General features: G+C 48.3%; 1 protein-coding gene across 1 annotated transcript in view; it reads right to left on the minus strand.

The window, feature by feature from the left end:
- LOC140410712 (ectonucleotide pyrophosphatase/phosphodiesterase family member 3-like) overlaps positions 1-17,104 on the minus strand; it is a 249,137-nt gene that overhangs the window by 38,061 nt on the left and 193,972 nt on the right. The window contains exons 18-19 of the mRNA XM_072499153.1: positions 11,851-12,023; positions 11,697-11,748 (exon numbers count right to left, since the gene is read on the minus strand). Of these exons, the coding sequence (XP_072355254.1) occupies positions 11,697-11,748; positions 11,851-12,023 (225 nt within the window). The remainder of the gene's footprint in view (positions 1-11,696; positions 11,749-11,850; positions 12,024-17,104) is intronic.

Raw genomic sequence — 17,104 nt, forward strand, 5'->3', positions numbered from 1 at the left:
ATCAGCTGCACGGGCGTCATGAGCCGCCTTGTGCTGTGCACGAGACAGCTGCATTCGTTGAAGGACCGGAACGTGGTCGAGGTCTGGGACGTGAATGGACGGCACCGTCGTCCTCAGGGTGCGACCCATGAGCAGCTGGGCTGGCGACAGGCCAGTGGACAGTGGGGCCAAGTGATAGGCCAGCAAGGCGAGGTAGAAATCGGACCCAGCATCGGCAGCCTTGCAGAGGAGCCGTTTGACTATATGTACTCCCTTCTCCGCTTTGCCGTTGGATTCGGGGTACAGGGGACTGGATGTCACATGCACAAAGTTGTACCTCCTGGCAAAGTTGGACCATTCCTGGCTTGCGAAGCAGGGGCCATTGTCCGACATCACAGTGAGTGGGATGCAGTATCGAGCAAAGGTGTCCTTACAGGCACGGATGACTGCAGACAATGTGATGTTGTGTAAATGTACCACCTCCGGGTAGTTTGAAAATTAGTCTACAATCAGGACATAGTCCCTACCCAGCGCGTGGAACAGGTCGATGCCGACCCTGGACCAAGGGGACGTGACCAACTCATGGGGCTGTAGGGTCTCACGTGGTTGGGCCGGCCGGAAGCGCTGACAAGTGGGGCAGTTGAGCACTGTGTTGGCGATGTCTTCATTGATGCCGGGCCAATACACTGCCTCTCGGGCCCGACGGCGGCACTTTTCCACGCCAAGATGGCCCTCGTGTAGCTGTTCCAAGACGAGCTGGCGCATGCTGGTGCGGGATGACAATGCGGTCCAGTTTCAGGAGAACACCATCGACTACCGCCAGATCATCTCTGATGTTGTAGAACTGCGGGCCACCCATCTGTTAGGTGGCGCTGTAGCAAAGGGTCAGCCGCTGTCTCGCGGCAAATTTGGACGAGGCGTTCATCCGTGGCAGGTAGGTTGGAGGCCACGAAGGCTCATTAGCGTCAACCTGGCAGACGAATCCCGATGGGTCACACGGAGTGTTGACTGCCCTGGAGAGAGCGTCGGCGATAATTAGGCCTTTGCCCGGGGTATATACCAGCTGGAAGTCGTATCGCCGGAGCTTGAGCAGAATACGCTGGAGGCGAGGCGTCATGTCGTTCAAGTCTTTCTGTATTATATTGACCAGCGGGCGATGGTCGGTCTCGAGGGTGAATTGGGGAAGGCCGTACATAATCATGAAACTTGACGACACCGATCAAATTATAACAATAATTATAACAATATTAGGCGGGAACTGAAGAACCTAGATTGGGGGCGGATGTTTGAGGGCAAATCAACATCTGACATGTGGGAGGCTTTCAAGTGTCAGCTGAAAGGAATTCAGGACCGGCATGTTCCTGCGAGGAAGAAGGATAAATACGGCAATTTTCGGGAACCTTGGATAACGAGAGATATTGTAGGCCTCGTCAAAAAGAAAAAGGAGGCATTTGTCAGGGCTAAAAGGCTGGGAACAGACGAAGCCTGTGTGGAATATAAAGAAAGTAGGAAGGAACTTAAGCAAGGAGTCAGGAGGGCTAGAAGGGGTCACGAAAAGTCATTGGAAATAGGGTTAAGGAAAATCCCAAAGCTTTTTACACGTACATAAAAAGCAAGAGGGTAGCCAGGGAAAGGGTTGGCCCACTAAAGGATAGGCAAGGGAATCTATGTGTGGAGCCAGAGGAAATGGGTGAGGTACTAAATGAATACTTTGCATCAGTATTCACCAAAGAGAAGGAATTGGTAGATGTGGAGTCTGGAGAAGGGTGTGTAGATAGCCTGGGTCATATTGAGATCCAAAAGGATGAGGTGTTGGGCATCTTAAAAAATATTAAGGTAGATAAGTCCCCAGAGCCTGATGGGATCTACCCCAGAATACTGAAGGAGGCTGGAGAGGAAATTGCTGAGGCCTTGACAGAAATCTTTGGATCCTCACTGTCTTCAGGTGATGTCCCGGAGGACTGGAGAATAGCCAATGTTGTTCCTCTGTTTAAGAAGGGTAGCAAGGATAATCCAGGGAACTGCAGGCCCGTGAGCCTTACTTCAGTGGTAGGGAAATTACTGGAGAGAATTCTTCGAGACAGGATCTACTCCCATTTGGAAGCAAATGGACTTATTAGTGAGAGGCAGCATGGTTTTGTGAAGGGGAGGTCGTGTCTCACTAACTTGATAGAGTTTTTTGAGGAAGTCACAAAGATGATTGATGCAGGTAGGGCAGTGGATGTTGTCTATATGGACTTCAGTAAGGCCTTTGACAAGGTCCCTCATGGTAGACTAGTACAAAAGGTGAAGTCACACGGGATCAGGGGTGAGCTGGCAAGGTGGATACAGAACTGGCTAGGTCATAGAAGGCAGAGAGTAGCAATGGAAGGATGCTTTTCTAATTGGAGGGCTGTGACCAGTGGTGTTCTGCAGGGATCAGTGCTGGGACCTTTGCTGTTTGTAGTATATATAAATGATTTGGAGGAAAATGTAACTGGTCTGATTAGTAAGTTTGCAGACGACACAAAGGTTAGTGGAATTGCAGATAGCGATGAGGACTGTCAGAGGATACAGCAGGATTTAGATTGTTTGGAGACTTGGGCAGAGAGATGGCAGATGGAGTTTAATCCAGACAAATGTGAGGTAATGCATTTTGGAAGGTCTAATGCAGGTAGGGAATATACAGTGAATGGTAGAACCCTCAAGAGTATTGAAAGTCAGAGAGATCTAGGAGTACAGGTCCACAGGTCACTGAAAAGGGCAACACAGGTGGAGAAGGTAGTCAAAAAGGCATACGGCTTGCTTGCCTTCATTGGCCGGGGCATTGAGTATAAGAATTGGCAAGTCATGTTGCAGCTGTATAGAACCTTAGTTAGGCCACACTTGGAGTATAGTGTTTAATTCTGGTCGCCACACTACCAGAAGGATGTGGAGGCTTTAGAGTGGGTGCAGAAGAGATTTACCAGAATGTTGCCTGGTATCGAGGGCATTATCTATGAGGAGCGGTTGAATAAACTCGGTTTGTTCTCACTGGAACGACGGAGGTTGAGGGGCGACCTGACAGAGGTCTACAAAAGTATGAGGGGCATAGACAGAGTGGATAGTCAGAGACTTTTCCCCAGGGTAGAGGGGTCAATTACTAGGGGGCATAGGTTTAAGGTGAGAGGGGCAAGGTTTAGAGTAGATGTACAAGGCAAGTTTTTTACACAGGGGGTAGTGGGTGCCTGGAACTCGCTACCGGAGGAGGTGGTGGAAGCAGGGACGATAGTGACATTTAAGGGGCATCTTGACAAATACATGAATAGGATGGGAATAGAGGGATAGGGAACCAGGACGTGTAGAAGATTGTAGTTTAGTCGGGCAGTATGGTCTGCACGGGCTTGGAGGGCCGAAGGGCCTGTTCCTGTGCTGTACATTTCTTTGTTCTTTGTTCTTAAAATGCCCAGGCACTCCTTTTCTATCTGCGCGTAGCGCTGCTCTGTGGGGGTCATGGCGCGTGACGCATATGCAATGGGGGCCCATGATGAGGCCTCATCGCGTTGCAGGAGCACTGCCCCAATGCCAGATTGGCTGGCATTGGTCGAAATTTTGGTCTCTTTCGCTGGATCAAAAATAGCTAAGACCGTGGCGGTGGTGAGTTTGGTTTTGAGATCTCTCCATTCGCGCTCGTGGGCAAGAAGCCATTGGAAGTCTGTCGTCTTCCTGACCAGGTTCCTGAGAGCTGTAGTATGAGAGGCGAGGTTAGGGATGAACTTCCCTAGGAAGTTGACCATGCCCAGAAATTGTCCTCTGGCGTTTTCATGGCTGTGATAGCAGCCACCTTGTTGCATCCGGCCGCACACCCAACTGGGAGATGTGGTCCCCCAAGGAACTTGTGTTCCGTCTGACCAAAGGAACATTTGGCTCTGTTGAGGCGTAGGCCCTGCTCCCGTATGCGTTTGAACACACGCTGGAGGCGACTGACATGCTCCTGCGGGGTGGTGGACCAAATGATTATGTCGTCGACATAAGCGCGAACACCTTCAATGCCTTCCATCATTTGTTCCATGATCCTGTGGAACACTTCTGAAGCCAAACGGCATTTGATAAAGTTCCCCATGGTCGGCTTATGCAGAAAGTAAGGAGGCATGGGATAGTGGGAAATTTGGCCAGTTGGATAACAAACTGGCTAACCGATAGAAGTCAGAAAGTGGTGGTGGATGGCAAATATTCAGCCTGGATCCCAGTTACCAGTGGCGTACCACAGGGATCAGTTCTGGGTCCTCTGCTGTTTGTGATTTTCATTAATGACTTGGATGAGGGAGTTGAAGGGTGGGTCAGTAAATTTGCAGACGATACAAAGATTGGTGGAGTTGTGGATAGTAAGGAGGGCTGTTGTCGGCTGCAAAGAGACATAGATAGGATGCAGAGCTGGGCTGAGAAGTGGCAGATGGAGTTTAACCCTGAAAAGTGTGAGGTTGTCCATTTTGGAAGGACAAATATGAATGCGGAATACAGGGTTAACGGTAGAGTTCTTGGCAATGTGGAGGAGCAGAGAGATCTTGGGGTCTATGTTCATACATCTTTGAAAGTTGCCACTCAAGTGGATAGAGCTGTGAAGAAGGCCTATGGTGTGCTCGCGTTCATTAACAGAGGGATTGAATTTAAGAGCCGTGAGGTGATGATGCAGCTGTACAAACTTTGGTAAGGCCACATTTGGAGTACTGTGTACAGTTCTGGTCGCCTCATTTTAGGAAGGATGTGGAAGCTCTGGAAAAGGTGCAAAGAAGATTTACCAGGATGTTGCCTGGAATGGAGAGTAGGTCTTACGAGGAAAGGTTGAGGGTGCTAGGCCTTTTCTCATTAGAGCGGAGAAGGATGAGGGGCGACTTGATAGAGGTTTATAAGATGATCAGGGGAATAGATAGAGTAGACAGTCAGAGACTTTTTCCCCGGGTGGAACACACCATTACAAGGGGACATAAATTTAAGGTGAAAGGTGGAAGATATAGGAGGGATATCAGAGGTAGGTTCTTTACCCAGAGAGTAGTGGGGGCATGGAATGCACTGCCTGTGGAAGTAGTTGAGTCGGAAACATTAGGGACCTTCAAGCAGCTATTGGATAGGTACATGGATTACGGTAAAATGATATAGTGTAGATTTATTTGTTCTTAAGGGCAGCACGGTAGCATTGTGCATAGCACAATTGCTTCACAGCTCCATGGTCCCAGGTTCGATTCGGGCTTGGGTCATTGTCTGTGCGGAGTCTGCACGTCCTCCCCGTGTCTGCGTGGGTTTCCTCCGGGTGCTCCGGTTTCCTCCCACAGTCCAAAGATGTGCGGGTTAGGTGAATTGGCCAATGATAAATTGCCCTTAATGTCCAAATTGCCCTTGGTGTTGGTGGAGGTGTTGAGTTTGGGTAGGGTGCTCTTTCCAAGAGCTGGTGCAGACTCAAAGGGCCGAATGGCCTCCTTCTGCACTGTAAATTCAATGATAATCTATGATTAATCTAGGACAAAGGTTCGGCACAACATCGTGGGCCGAAGGGCCTGTTCTGTGCTGTATTTTCTATGTTCTATGTTCTATGTTTTGTAACAATATCTGCCAAAGGATGTGTTAAAGGTACACAGTTTCCTGCTGGATTTGTCGAGCTGTATTTGCCAGAATCCTTTCGAGGCGTTAAGTTTGGTGAAGAGCTTGGCGCGAGCCATCTCGCATGTGATCTCTTCGCGCTTGGGAATTGGATAATGCTCCCTCATGATATTGCGATTCGGATCCTTGGGATCAATGCAAATTCTCAGCTCGCCGGAAGGCTTTTTTACGCACACCATGGAACTGACCCAATCGGTTGGTTCCGTATCTCTTGAGATCACTCCTTGGTCTTGGAGGTCCTGCAGCTGCTGCTTGAGGCGGTCCTTGAGGGGTGCTGGGACTCTGCGAGGTGCATGCACCACAGGTGTGGCGTTCTGTTTGAGTAGGATCTTGTACGTATATGGGTGCGTGCCCATGCCTTTGAAGACGTCGCGGTGCTGGTCGATGAGGGCGTCGAGTTGCGCCCTGAAGTCAGCGTCCTGGAAGGCAGGCGTATTATCAGGAGAGAGAGAGTGAACTCTTTGAACGAGGTTCAACAGCTTGCACGCCTGTGCGCCAAGAAGGGAGTCCTTCAAGGAGCCCACGATCTCGAAAGGAAGGATGGCTTTTCGTGACTTGTGCGTCACTTTAAGTTGGCACGAGCCAGTAGCAGGAATGATGTTGCCATTGTAGTCCAATAGCTGGCAGGCCGATGGAAGGATGGCTGGTTTGACACGAAGGCTTTGGAAAGCAGACCACGCCATGAGATTGGCGGAGGCACCAGTGTCCAGGTGGAATCGTATTTGGGACCGGTTGACCGTCAGGGTGGCACACCACTCATCGTCTGGATCGATGCTGTAGACGGACAGCGGCTGGTGTCTTTGCTTCGGGGACAGCCTGCTTTTCGTTACGACACCGACTTGAAAAGGCGCCTTCGGGTCCTCGGTGTCACTACTGTGTGGGAGGTCCGCATCGGACTCGGTGACCGTGGGTTGAATTGCCCTAACATTCCTGCGAGGCTGGTTGAAGCGATATGAGTTGGCAGGCTGAGCTGCTCGACAGCAGGCAGCATAGTTGCCAAGTCTTCCACATCGTAGACATTGTCGAGATTTTGCGGGGCATTGCTGCTTTAAATGGGCGGAGCCACAGTTGCCGCACGTCGTGACGTCAGCACGTTCGCTGCGTCACCGCGCATGCGCGGTGCGGTCGTGCGTGCCTACGCATTACGTTCCTCAACGTCTCCATCCCCTCGTTTGGTGTGTACAAGCGCGGGAGTCCGCGAAAAGCGCGCGAAATGGCCGCTCTCATCCTCATCCAGGCTGAGGCCCTGGAGGTGCTCAATCACTTGGACCCGTTCCGCCTCGTGGGGACCTTGCCGCGCCGTTTCAGCCGCTTGTATATGGGAATACCGACTCGTGACGTTTTCATGTAGGACTCAGGTCTCGATGGCGGTCGCTAGGGTGAGTTGCTTTACTTTGAGGAGCTGCTGACGTAGGGGGTCCGACTGAACACCGAAAATGATCTGGTCGCGTATCATGGAGTCGGAGGTGGGCCCGTAGCTGCAAGATTGCGCAAGGATGCGGAGGTGCGTAAGAAAGGATTGGAAAGGTTCATCCTTACCCTGCAAACGCTGCTGGAACACGTAGCATTCGAAACATTCATTCACCTCTACGCTGCAGTGAGTGTCAAACTTGAGGAGAACCGTCTTGAACTTCGTCTTGTCTTCATCATCTGCAAAGGTGACAGAGTTGAAAACGTGGATGGCATGGTCCCCGGCCGTGGAGAGGAGAAGGGCAATCTTTCTGGTATCCGAGGCACTCTGCCTGTCCGTGGCTTCGAGGAAGAGCTGGAAGTGCTGTTTGAAAATCTTCCAGTTGGCCCCGAGGTTGCCGGCGATGCGGAGCGGCGGCGCCGGGCTGATGTTGTCCATGTCACAGGATGACGGAATGCTGGCGGAAGGCAGATCACTTGCAGGTAGGTCTAAGAAGTGCTAGTATGCCACCACGCCTGGTATCATGATGTGTTGGATGTTCTGGATCACATACAGGTCACCAACACTTGAACTATTTTATTGAATCATTAACTGTTTAAACTTACTTAGACTGTGGGTTAATACGATACTAGCTTTAACTAAAGACCTTTGCATTGTTCTAACCAGTCGGTGCACTCAGCACATGGTGAATGTCTGTGTTGCAGGCTGTGAGCTCTGTCCTCCTAGCTAGCTGCAACTCGAATGAGCGGGAACTCTGATGCCCCCTGTCTTTATAGTGCGTGTGCTTTCACTGGTGATTGGCTGCGGTGGGACAGGCAATTTCTGGGCGGGACTTCGGCCCATCCGGGCCGGAGAATTGAACGGGGGGTCCCGCCAACCGGCGCGGCCCGATTCCCGCCCCCGCCCAATCTCCGGTACCAGAGACTTCGGCGGGGGCGGGGGCGGGATTCACGGCGGCCTACGGCCATTCTCCAACCCGGCGGGGGGTCGGAGAATGACGCCCCAGGCTTCTAAAAGACCAAGTGGTCCAAATCAGTTCAGAGCACAATAGGAACTGGAGGAATTGTAGTTCAGAAAGCAGCAGTTGGTCAGATGTGAAGTCTTAGAGACATTTAAGATTAAAAAGATGTTGGCACTTTGGATGGTTGGCTTCGGTTGCCCATTCTTTTGGGTGGAAATGTACCCCACCATATGCAAAACATGTCCTTAAGCCCATTTCTCCATGACAGTTTTGCATTCCAGTCTTTGATTCCAATTTATCTGGGCCGGATCTATTCTCATCATCTGAAATTGACCCTCCTCTAATTCAGTTTTTTCACTTTAGATTGCTCCATGTCCTTTTCCACAGCTAACCTAAATCTTATATTATTATTGTCGCGATGATATGGGTTGTTATTTGTTTCAAAATATAATTTCCTTTTTGAACTGTAGAGTCTTTTATTCCTCGTATTGCAATGGGCAATTCTTTCTCACTAGCCACAAATGATATTAGCATAATATGGCCATGTCAATGTAGAAAGGACCAGGTGACGCCAATCTGAACGTGAACTTCCTCCCAAATCTCCTGTGTCTAATGAAAATGTATTTAAGTTGAAAAGGCAGGTATTTGGGGCTACCATTCTCAAAACTGGATAGATCTTTTCCTGCACCTAACTATTCTTTTAAAAAAACTCAGCTTGGATGGTTAAAGGGAAGAGCATTTGATAACTCTCATCACTGGAGCTGGTTTGATACTAACCCAAACAAATATAATAAAAGCTGAAAATGCTGAAATACTCAGCAAGTTTTGAAGAAAGGTAATTGACCTGAAACCTCTCTCCACAGATGCTCCCAGACCTGCTGAGTATTTCCAACATTTTCTATTTTTAGATTTTCCTTTCCAGATCAGGCATAAAGTAGTACTAATACCAATCAAAAATACATTAATTTGTTTACCTTTTGGAAGATCAACCCTTTTTTAACAACTTGGCCCTCTGACATTTGGAAAGTATCCAAGAGTTTTTTCTGATTTATTTCTGAATATAAATAGCGCAATATGATAAAACAAATTACATGCAACTGTATATAACTGCTAAAGCGGTGATTCAAGAGTAATAGAAAAAAACACCTGTGGTCATCATAATTGAATAAGAAACTTGTTACAAGCAAAACAAGAATTGTACAAATATCTGTGATGAATGTAGATATTGTTGTACATTATATTTTACATTTGTGGCAGCAATGTTTTTAAAACCCTGGTTTAAAATACACACAGGCAGTGTGTTGACTAATTAAGCAGTGTAAAAGGTGAGGTAATCATTAATTCCAACCACTTACTTGGTTACAGATAAAGAGCTAAGGAATCATGTTTTGATTGCTGGTGATTCCCTGGAGATAATTTCTGAGGGATTGTATTTAGTCCCAGCTAAGCAGGTCATGGAACTTAGTGGTTTACAGATGATGTAATTAATGGGAGAAGCCCAGTTTGATGGTAGTTTTGCAGGCTTTTGCAGGATTTTAAGGTCAACAGCAATTTTGTGAAATGCTGTTAGGTTGAGCAGAAGTGTATGGATCTGCTCTTGAAAGGAACTCCCTCCAAAGGTTTCTAAGCAAGTAACCTGTTTTGTTAATTTATAAGTGGCATTTGAACTGTATTGGGTTGCTTAATTGAATGCGTGGCAGGTGTAGATAGTGCGTTCAAGCTTTTGCTTTTATTTAAGAACTGTTTAACTTTTAATTGTAAAGCTATTTATTTGATGTTAACATGGTTAATTCTGTGTTATAATTAAAGTTTGTTTTAACATAAAAATACCTATTAGTCAGAGTCATCACTCCTGGGGTGAAGTATCCTTTCCTCACAGTTTTATAAATATAAAATATGTTTGGAGTTCTTGTCCAGTATCTTAACAAAAGTTGGGGTCTGGTCCAGTATCCTGACATATCTCTATGAAAACACTACACCACAGTCAGTCTGTAATTTCACTAAGCAGCATTTCCAAATGAGAAAAACATAGATTTATAACAAATGAGGATATTCCTGCACATTAACAGCCAACAAAACTGTTGAAATAGCTGCATAATTTGATCTGGTGAGCATTGGTTTGTAAGGTGAGAACTCTCATCCTTCAGCTGTTGGATCCTGTGACTCTTGAAATATTAAATTAATGGTGGTTCAACCAATTAATCTTCTCTCTTCCATGTCCAGTGGTACATGTAGCAACTAATTTATTCCACTGTCTCAACATCCAGCAGATAGTGCTCTGGGTCACTTCCATTCTCAACATCCAGCAGATAGTGCTCTGGGTCACTTCCATATGAAGACTCCTTTTTACATGGAGATGTCATTAGCCTGACTTAATTACAACTCACTACTAAAGGCCTGGCTAGATGCAATGGGGATGACAATAATCCACTATCATCAAATGAAAGTATCCCACTCAATGTCAACCTAGTAATATATAGACAGAGCTTCCACTTCCAGGTGCAGGTAGTAGAGCATCCAGGACTTTGACCTTAAAGGTCTACTTTGTTACTACATATTTATTTAGATGACTCTCGGCTTCTCTATAGTAAACAAGGCTACAGATTGCAAATCAAAAAAATGGAAGAATAATAGAGAAGAAGGAAAACTACAGATGCGACTAATGGCACAATCATGTCCACCACGGGGAGGGCAAGGAGGCCCACCCAAGCCAAAACGGGGATCAAACGTCATTCTGATGTCTCAAATCTGATCCACACTAGTCATCCAACCAACTGAGTCAACTAGTACCCCAAGGACTTCAGGTTGCTGTGGCAATGCACACTTTTACATGCATTTGTAGCCTGGAGATAGGGTAGTGATGATAGAGGCTCCAATTTCTTTCCATCGCATAGCTGACCAGAAATCTCACCCATTCTTACTGCCTGCCACTGGCGTATGATGAAAGGATTTATTAGTTAATCATCAAGCTTTCGGCCACGTTATGAACATACCTTTCTTGGGCATCAAGTTTTGGAGTGAGATTTAAACCTAGAGTTTCTGGCTCAGAGGCAGGAACATTACCCACTGCACCACAAGACCTCCTTCAAAAGAAAACTGCAAGATGTCTTTTCACAACAATGCAAACAAGAGCTTCATCATTTAAAAGGCTTTAATATGATTACAACTACAAATCTTACAATCTCACAACTCGGATTAAGCCAATGTTGACTTCTCTAGTATTCATGCATTCCATTAAACCAAATTACCATTGTGTATATGTACACATATATGTGTGGAGCAGATAGGGCTACTGTCAATATTGCACATTCCTGAAAGCACCATAGAGTGCATTAATCTAACACCCTACTGTACACACAGTAGTGAAAACATTTATATCTACTGCAGGATTATTCCTTTTATGATAACATTTTTTTTGAAAATTTGCTATTCTTACAACACTGGTTTCACCCACGTTGAATTGTCTATCCTTTATATCAATGTTGGATATTCGGGACAGAGCTTCATTGTGGACAAAAGAATATTCTCAAGAATAACCAGTACTTCCAAGAGAAATCTTGTGGATTAATTACCTCGAGTTAGGAATTTATTCTGCAATAATCTGGCAGTAATTTTCCAATCAATAATTTTACACTGTTAGAATTTAATCACAGGGTACTTAGGTTGCATCACTCACATTTGCAGAATTGACTTTTGATATGACAAAAGTATGAAAGCAATATATTATCTTACCTTCTGGAAGAGTAAGGTTAATTCCTTTATTCATTTCTTCTATAGTTGGGGTCTGAAAGATATACACATTTTGTTGATATTAAAGTTTACTTGCCTCTTAAAGTAATCTTGTACAATCCAATGTGAAATATACAGCCAGTCCCGCTGTACGTACCGAGACATTACATGAGCATCCCAGGTTGTCATTTGGAGTCAATGTTGAGAGTGGGCAAGCAGATGGAGCAGATACCTCTGCAGGGAGTGAAGGCTGGTAAAAAGGATTTTTCAGCAGATGGTTTAGACTGCCATGGGATCCATTATTAGGTGCAGGCGTAATCCGTAACAAATCTAACAAGGGGAGAAAGGAGCAATCCTGTTACAAAAACACATTTGGGCTTGTTTGTTTTTGGAATCGCCTTTCTATCAGTACGTATTAAAATGGCAGGCTTAAAGAAAACGATATTTACTCTCGACTAATGAGACATTAGGTATGAGACAAATGATCAGCATGCATTAAATTACAAACCAATAAAGCAAGTTTTACTCAATGTAGGTCACTGCTTATTTTGTTCTGTTTTTCCAAAGTTACAGATTTACAGTCATGTAAATCATATTAGCATTAACAGTCAATTTACAATAGAATAATTTTGCCATTTTAAGGATATCCCTCTTACACCTACATCAACATACCCACTCACACCGTATAATACCAGCATCAGACCCTTGACATCACTGCTATTGCAAAAGGAAAATGCCATTGTAGTCAATGCATTCATAGACACTCTAGGCTGAATCCCTGGGCGGGATTCTCCACTCCCGCGCCGAAGTGGCCGCGCCATCGTGAACGCCGTCAAGGTTCACGACGGCGCGAAACGGCCCCGATCCCGACCGATTCAGGCCCCAACAATGGGCTAGGATCGGGGCCGCGTCATCTACACGCGCCAGGCCTTGTCGCCACGTAAAGGGGGCGCCGCATAGATGACGCGGCCGGCGCCGCATAACTGGCGTCACCCGCGCATGCGCCGGTTGGCCGGCGCCAACCCGTACATGCGTGGTTGCCGTCCTCTCTGAGTCCACCCCGCAAGAAGATGGCGGACGGATCTTGCAGGGCCGCGAAAGGAAGGAGGTCCTCCTTCAGAGAGGACGGCCTGACGATCGGTGGGCACCGATCGCGGTCCATGCCGCATTTGAGGTACCCCCCGGTGCAGGATCCTCCCCCCCCACCCCCCGCAGGCCCCCCCCAAGCGTTCCCGCGCTGTTCCCGACGGGAGTGACCAGGTGTGGACGGCGCCGGCGTGGCTTGGCCGCTCTGCCCATCCGGGCCTGAGAATAGCGGGGGTGCCGGAGAATCGCCATTTTGGATGTCTCCGGCGATTCTGCGGCCTGTGGCCCGCGGAACTCGACGGGGCCGTTCCCGCCGCTTGAGAGAATCACGGGAGGGCGTCGGACCGGCGTCCCGGGAAATTTTGGCGGCCCAGGCGATTCTCCCAACCGGCGCGGGAGTGGAGAATCTTGCCCCCTATCTCTGGGGCCAAAAGAGGTGGGTCACCCTGCATCGGGGGGCAGAGGGACTTGTGTCTGCATTTTGCCAACGGGAGCCAAATAAATGGAGGGCACCATAGTTGGCATGCTACTAAAGTTTAGTGGCCTGCCCACCCAAGAGCTGGCAGTCAAATCAGTGGGCTAATAGCTCAGGAGCCTCAACAGCACCACCAGTGGCCACATCTGAGGCTGCACCTTTAGGATAATGGCACATCAATGGCTGAGCATCTCCAAGGTCGGGTAAGTGGGATCTAGGTCTGCTGAGTTCAGTTAGGCAGGCACTGTGAAGAAGAAGGTCGCTGAGCACAAGGGCAGCCATTGCCACGGGGCGGGGGGATCACTCAGTGGACCAAAAAGTATCTGGAAAAGCGGTCCCTCTGCAGAGACTGCTGGGAGACCACCAGGATTTACCTGGCAGTCTCCCCACTCAGCAGCAACCAACCTAGTAGTTGGAAAAATACCACCAGAGGTGGGAAAAAATCCTTCATTGGCCATATAAGTGGCTCAATTAGGCTATGGACAAGCAGGCCTGCTACCACGTTTCCCACTGACAAAACTGCATGGGTGAATGATTAGAACACCACCCGTTGCCTTCCTGTGTCAATTTGACAGTCTTCCTGCTTCCCAGCTCATTCCCAAAAGTCTGGTAAAATTTAGTTGTACAATCTCACCAGCTCTGAGTGTCGGTGATGCAATTCAGTGAGTCACTTGGAAGTACAATATTCATTCACACAAGGAAATTAGATAACAGTCACACGTCCCCACAATAAGACAGACTTCTCCATTGTTTCATCAACCTGGAACAAACTGTTCAATATGTAAATTTTGTGGCAAGAAGCAAAGGGCAATCCTCTTTTAAACATAAATATTATTGGACCTGGAACTTGTTTACTTTGGGTTTAGCTCATTGGTTTTTTTTGTGCACAATTCAACTCTGTGGTATGGGACTAGAAATTACAAAATATGTTTTCATGATACTTTGGTTCAGAACATGTTGAGGAAAAATTGACTCAGATTTGGCCCTACTTTCGAAGTAGCAGGTCATAATAAAGTTTTCAAAATTAAGTTTGATGGCCCAGAAATCACTGGAACGGGGCACCTTGCCATGTTTTTTCTCACCCCCTCGGGTCATATTACCTTATGGAAATATAAATTGGCAATGGAACAGTGATGTTAGTGAGGGACTTGGACTTGAACGTAGAGACCAATGATCCATCTCCTGAAATTTAAGGATAGAGTACGAAGCAGTGACAAGGAAAAGGAATGAATTGGAACAAATTAGATTCGCAAAAAGAAATAAGGGAGATAAGGTTTGGATTAAAAGAGAGAGCAAAAGACAAATGAAATAAGCCTTTTTTCAATCACATATTTTAATTTTTAAAATCCCCAAGATCAATTTTACCATGTCTGCGGTGCGATTCATTCATACTGGGGAGCAAATCCAGCAATTTCCTGACACTCTTTAACCTCACCTTGTGAGGATAATGGCAGAGCAAGTACCATCCATCCTGTAATTTGTGGTTATTCACAACATTACCTCTTCCTCACCACAAATTGTTTTCTCTAATGCATTGATAATGGCACGTGCAGTGAGTTTGTGATTACATTGTAATCTCTGGGCTATACAGTCACTCAAATGCTACATTCGCTCCTGGCTAGATGTCAGCGATATTTTGCTTCAACCCTTTGGGCAGGATTTTTCATGTGGCAGAGTTTCTTGCCCCGCCGCGGTTAAATTCGGCAGTGAACATATCTCTGGCCCCACTCCCAGGTGTTGCCCCACAACCACTTAACACTCCGAGGAGCATTAATTGGCTGGAGGCGGGGCTTCTATGTCATCTGGGGTGGTAGTCCTGCCTCAGAGAGATGATATCAATCTGATTGACTGAGAGCTCTCTAATCCCAACACTACTAGCGGAAATGGTGAGAGCTGCTGGGACAGTGTCACAGAACAAAGAACTGCAAGACCAGGCTAGGGGTAAGTCCAGAGATCTCTGTTTGGGGGGGGGGGGGGGGTGTTGGGGGGTGATAAGTGGCCACTTAAGGGCCTTAATTGGGGAGCGGGTGACCAGGCATTCTCCCATAAAATCGCTGACAGGTAGACTATTGGGAAGGAGACCCCCCCCCCCACACACACACACCTAGAATTGTATAGGCTCCCAGCATGCAAACCCAGCAGCAGAGTCATAAGTCATAATTATTTGTCCCACAATTTCCGATATGCATTATTCATTAAGCATCCACCAGCATGTTCTATTATTAATGCTGAGTGAACCAAGGGTGTGGCTAACGTTGCCCTCTTTGTGTCTCCTCAAGAAAAGCTCTCCCACAATCGCCGGGAGAGGACCCAGACTTGCAGTGGGGTGCCAGACATCAGAATCCTCACCATCTTCGAGGAGCGGGCCCTGGAGGTGACTGGTGTGGCCGAGGACAGAGCGGACACCAACGCGGAGGCTGGCGGATGCTGCAGAGGTGAGGAGCCAGTGGCTCTACCCGGGGGACCTGTCAAATGTGAGTTGTTATTGCCTTACTGACTGACTGACTCATCCCTCCCACTGACCACATGTCCATTCTCCTGCAGGTCCTCCAGCTGACAGCGCCAGCCCATCCTAGGTGGCCCACTCTCCAGCCTCCCAGGAGACCACCTCGGAGGAGAGCTCCGAGGATGCCACCATAATAGTCACGTCACAGTTGTCATCCCCACTCCCCACCAGCGCAGATACACACGTCTTGGTGGAAAATGTTAGCGGTCAGGTTTCTGGGGCACAATCTGATGAGCACCACATTGCTGCTGATGTACATCAGGTGCAGGCAGGAACCCCCAGGCGAGACAGCAGTTGGAGGTCTGCTGGATCCCAGACCCAGCTTGGTCGCAGCCTGATGCTGAGCCTCTGGAACAGAGTTACCTGGAGCTGATGGAGATGTTAGGGTGCGGCTGGGACTACCAGAAGATGACATTCAGTGATACTCCAATTGATCCATAGCCACTTAGAGGAGTCAGATAGGCTACTGGCACAGGAGATGGCGTCAGCAATGCGGAGCACCAAGGCCAAAACTGCTAGGGTGACGACGGCAATGGAGAGCCTGGTGCACAACGTCGACACTATTAGTGAAGGTGTCCAAGGCATCGCGCAGTCGGTGACTGCCATGGCTGAGGGTCTCGATAGGATGTCCGCCTCGCTGGAGGATGTAACCCAGTACCAGGCTGACCTTGATGAGGTTCTGCGGGACATGTCCCGCTCTCAGATGGGAATGGCGAACACACTGCGGTGCTTCCCCATCGCAGGTAGGCATTGCTGAGGCACTGCAGAGCATGGCCCAGTCACCGAGGAGCATCACCGAGGGTGTCGACACGCTGATGCAGACCATGGGGAACCGCCAGGGTTGGCAGAGCTAAATGATGCAGGGGCAGTCAGGGCTCGAACCAGCTGCCCATCCAACACAAGGTGAACGCCAGGGCCCTATAGGCACTGATTAGGAGGAGGGGGCGCTGGGTGGCAACCCAGACCCGTCCCATGGAATTGTGACAGTGGCCATCAGCTACCCTGATTTCCACCCCTCTGATAAGGCCGTGTCTTGCAGTCAGCACATGGGACCGGGAGGCACGGCTGTGTATGTCCCGTCGACAAGAGAGTGGGGGCCCTTGGCTCCAGAGCCCCCAGAGGAAGCCTGCCAGGGGCATCGATGGCCATGGGACGAGATAAGCAGCTGGTGGCCTCCACCTCTGGTGTGCATCCTGGGGAGACACCTAGATGTAGCAGTAAAGCTTGGAAGGCCAAGCACATCGAGGATCACTGTGGGCACCGGGGAGGGAGGGATGGGGGGTAGGTAGGGGGTGAGAGTGGTTGGGGGGTGGGGGATAGCACCGTCGGGAGAGTGGGGAATTG

This window comes from Scyliorhinus torazame, chromosome 4 (assembly GCF_047496885.1).
Source record: "Scyliorhinus torazame isolate Kashiwa2021f chromosome 4, sScyTor2.1, whole genome shotgun sequence".
NCBI lineage: Eukaryota > Metazoa > Chordata > Chondrichthyes > Carcharhiniformes > Scyliorhinidae > Scyliorhinus > Scyliorhinus torazame.